Raw genomic sequence first — 4,417 nt, forward strand, 5'->3', positions numbered from 1 at the left:
TTCTTATGACAAATTTCTTGCAGCTTGCTTTTGTTCTTAGAGAGCATCTGCAAACAATCAACGGATTCATACTGTGTTCTTACATGACCTTGATCTAAAAGGTGAGAACTAGAGATACTTGGAGAAGGGGAAGCACTGGAAACATGAAAAGAATAAAACCTGCAGTAGGCTGGAAAACTAATAAATTGCTGTTGCATAACAAAACTTGTTCCAAAAATAACTACTCCCGTCTAAGGTCCAGTGCTTTCCATTACTTCTTGCAAACACAGTTTTTCCTCTTTCACCTTATGAGACCTTGAGATTTATAGTTCCAAAATTGATTGCCAAGGTCATTCCAGCAAAAATAAAGAAGGGGGATCTTGTGTGACTGCTGTTTGGCTCCTGTATGTGGCAATATTTATGTACATCTTTATTAATTTAATATAAAGATAAGATGCGTTTTCAAAAATTTAAAAGATATAATTGGATAAAAGTGGTGATTTATCGCTTGGCATATCTTTCTGATATATGTTTTATCATCAGGTTATGGAGAATGTTGAAGAAAATGTCCAAGCTATTGAAGAAAAGCTAGCTTCTGCACGAGCAGAAATGGGGACAAATGAACAGAGCATAGACATGTTTGAGAAAGAAATGCAGAAAGATCGTAATGAAGGCCTTTTCTTCCAGTCACTCTATACACAGACAAAAAAATGGAAGGAGCTTCCACCAGAAAAAAGAAATACCATTCAAATGGAAGTTGACGTGCTCAAGGAAGTCACAAAACGAACACTTAATTCTACTATCAGAAGAAATATTTATATAGGCCTTATAATTGTGCTAAGCTTGACATTAATAGATCGTGTAGCATCAGGAAATGCAGAATGGCCAAAGCTCGCAATCTACACAATTCTTCTTGTACTTGTAGTTACTCAACTCACCTATGAAACCATTATATCATCCAATGCCAACAATGGCAAGGACAAGTAGGTGAAAGTTTCTCGCTGTATCAAGATTTTTGTAAAGGCTTAGTACAGTAGAATCTCTGAAATTGCCAGTCTTTCTTCCTAATTATCTGGCCATACTTATGAATTATCAAAGTATGGTGTGTGTGTCTTGACATTATTTTTATTCATGGAAATATGAAAATAGATTGTTGCTTTCTTGTTAAAATCTTCAGCTGAGTTGGTATCTCTGACAGATGAGAAGAATACAAAATCAGGTATATCTGAGTTTAGGACTCTGAAATTGCCAGTCTTTCTTCCTAATTATCTGGCCATACTTATGAATTATCAAAGTATGGTGTGTGTGTCTTGACATTATTTTTGTTCATGGAAATATGAAAATAGATTGTTGCTTTCTTGTTAAAATCTTCAGCTGTGTTGGTATCTCTGACAGATGAGAAGAATACAAAATCAGGTATATCTGAGTTTAGGCTTTTATGATTCAAATCACAGAATCCTAAACTAAGAAATAATGGCCCTATATGGAAGGGAAACAGCAGACAAAGTTCATCATTTTGAACGTACACGTTTACCGCTAGACCCAAACTACTCAATGTGTCGGATCTGGAAGAACTAAATCAAAACATTTCGAATTACAGAAGCCTAAACTTAGAAATAATGACCCTATAAGGAAGGGAAACAGCAGACAAAGTTCATCTTTTTGAACATACACGTTTACATGACCCAAACTACTCAATGTGATGGATCCAGAAGAACTAAATAAAAATCAGGTATAGTTGCATTGATCAATTTAATACCAATGCAATATGGATGCTTTTGATTTACCTCTTGTGATGGTGCCAATATTGCCAATAAATTCTGGGAAATAGTTAGCCATGTTTATTATGGACGTTATAACTTCAAATTGCAGGTGTTGACTGATCAATTATTACTGCTATAGATTATATTCTTCTAGAAATTCTTTTCCTTACTGACCATTGACTCTTTGATGAAGTTCTTTTTTTTTTTCAATTGAAAAATACATCATATATTTACATAAGAGTATTTACAAACAGCGAATCAAATGTGAAAGGATACATACACTGGAGCTTAGATAATCTTTCTCAAGACCATAGTCCATCAATGCAGAAATAAAGATAGAAGAAGCTTCTGCATCTTTTAAGTGTAAGGCAGCTTTAACCAACAATTGGTGATGTACCTCATCATGCCACATGGTACGAAAAGAAGGCAAAGAACTAATCTCATGCTTAAAAGCAAACTGTAATGTTCCAAACTTAAATAAACAGTAATATGCAAAGCAAAAACGATTTGCAACACAGAAAATTTCAACAATCAGTGAATGCTTATAAAAACTCCAGAAATAGAACTAGCTGAGCCATTTTATTAATCAATGGAGCAAGTACAATAATATGGAGGAATGTACCTGGGCTTGCCTCAAGGGCAAGCGTGACATAACCTAGGTGATAAGACAATGATCTCAACTGCTGGAAATGATTGCTCCTCTAATGCACTGCGCTGTCCCAGAAAACTGCACTGTTGGCTGGAAAGGAACTGCAAGAAAATCCACCTCCACTGCTCGGAAAATGAGATAAATTCAGCCCCAAGCTCCTTGACCAAAATCCACAAAAACCCATAAAAGGTTTGGTCTGAAGCCAAACTCCCAAATTCGGCCTCCAATATGCCCTATGCCCTCCAAACTGCGCAAGAATATAGCCTGCAAGGAATACAAGCAAAATCCTCCTCCCAAGCTCCGGAAATGTAGCAATCTCCTCCACAAATGCTCCCCTTAGCTCCCTCGACAAGGTTCAGCCTCAAACACTGATGCTCTACCTCCCACATGTGCACCAAATGCTGCCTCTGCACTGGCCCAGGAAGTCCTGAAGTCACACTGCAAAGAAGCACTCTCCTCCAGCTCCCAAACTCTCCAAAATGACAACAAATCTCCTATACCTCCTCTATGGAAATCCTCCCGACCAAAACCCCTCTGCAAGATGCCATAAACAAAATTAGCCTCCCTTCATTGCGTCCTCCAAAAATATGCACCACCTGGAGATGAATGCAACTGCTGGAAACCACAATGAAATGCTCCTCCAGAAAGACTAAAGAAAACCCTCTCTAGGGTGGCACTCGAAGTCCCTTGAAGAAAGGGTGAGCTCTTCGCTTGAAGAACTCTTGCCAAACAGCAAGTGACTTGGCTAAGCAACTCGAGCAACCAAGATAAATTCGATATGCCAAAAGATGAATGAAATGAGGAGAGTTGCCTTCCTTTTATAAATTTCGTGGAGCACTTTTCCCCTTCATTTTGCCTCCATCTTGGGTCCCCCACTTAACCAACGATTTCTCCTCCATGCAAATCGAACTAGGGAGTGCGTATTCTCCTAGTGTGGGTGGCCGCCACGTATACTTAACCACAACAAAATAGCTTATGCTAAGTCTAACCTCCTAATAAAATCGAATGGGCCCATCACCTCCAAAATTGGCCCCAAAATGTAATAATTAATCTTGTTCCAAATTAATTTAGGAAGGGACATGACAATCCTCCCCTCCCAAATGTTGCTTGTCCCCAAACAACTTCAATGCTGAATACTCAAGTATGTGCTCTCCCTCCCAAGTAGCATCCTCATTTGGCAAGCCCTTTCAACGCATTAAGTATTCTCTGATGATCCTGCTTCTGAGCTTCCTTTCCTTGGTCTCCAAGATGGCCTTCGGTTCTAAAATCAAGTGCCCCTCATCATCAAGTGGAGGCAACTCCACAACTGCTGTAACCTATTGCCCCATCAGCTACTTGAGGCATGAAACATGAAAAATATTATGGATCTTGCTCCTAAGTGGTAGCTCCAACTCGTAAGCCACGTCTCCAACTCTCTTGATCACCCTGTAAGGCCCAAAGAATCTCGATTGTAGCTTCTCGCCACCCTTCTGCTTCAGTGTGGATTGTCGGTATGGCTACAATCAAAGGTACTCCAAGTCCCCTTCCTCGAAATGCCTTTCCACCCGATGCCTGTCAGCATACATCTTTTGCTGATTTTGAGCTATCTGCAAGTTATCCTTAAGAGCCTTGAGGATATCTTGGCTCTCTAGGATCCAATCTTTGGCCTTTGGGGCCCTGTTGTCTCCAAAAACAATGTCAGCAAAAGACAAATCATCACTACCATACAAAGCACGGAAAGGAGTCATACCAATGGACATGTGATGTGTCGTGTTGTAGCAATACTCTCCCAAATGCAACCATCGAATCCAAGCCCTCTATTGCCCTGTCACATAGTTCCTGAGATAGCCCTCTAACCACTGGTTCACCCTCTCTGTCTGGCTATTGGTCTGTGGATGGTAATTGGTGCTTGGGGTGAGCTCAGTGCCAACTAGCCTGAAAAGCTCCTGCCAAAATCCCCCCATGAATCGGCTATCTCGATCACTGACTATAGTCTTAGGGAGTCCTTGCAGGCGAAAGACCTCCCTAAAGAACAACTCTGCCACTT

General features: G+C 40.1%; 1 protein-coding gene across 1 annotated transcript; it reads left to right on the forward strand.

The window, feature by feature from the left end:
* Positions 1-525: 525 nt before the first annotated feature.
* LOC149149182 (uncharacterized) lies at positions 526-966 on the forward strand. The gene has a single exon (XM_089442406.1). The coding sequence runs from the start codon at positions 526-528 to the stop codon at positions 964-966; it is 441 nt and encodes a 146-aa protein (XP_089298532.1).
* The last annotated feature ends 3,451 nt before the right edge of the window (positions 967-4,417 follow it).

Source organism: Pinus tabuliformis, chromosome 9 (genome assembly GCF_031772625.1).
Source record: "Pinus tabuliformis cultivar Carrire ecotype Pingquan chromosome 9, CPIR1, whole genome shotgun sequence".
NCBI classification, from domain to species: Eukaryota; Viridiplantae; Streptophyta; class Pinopsida; order Pinales; family Pinaceae; genus Pinus; species Pinus tabuliformis.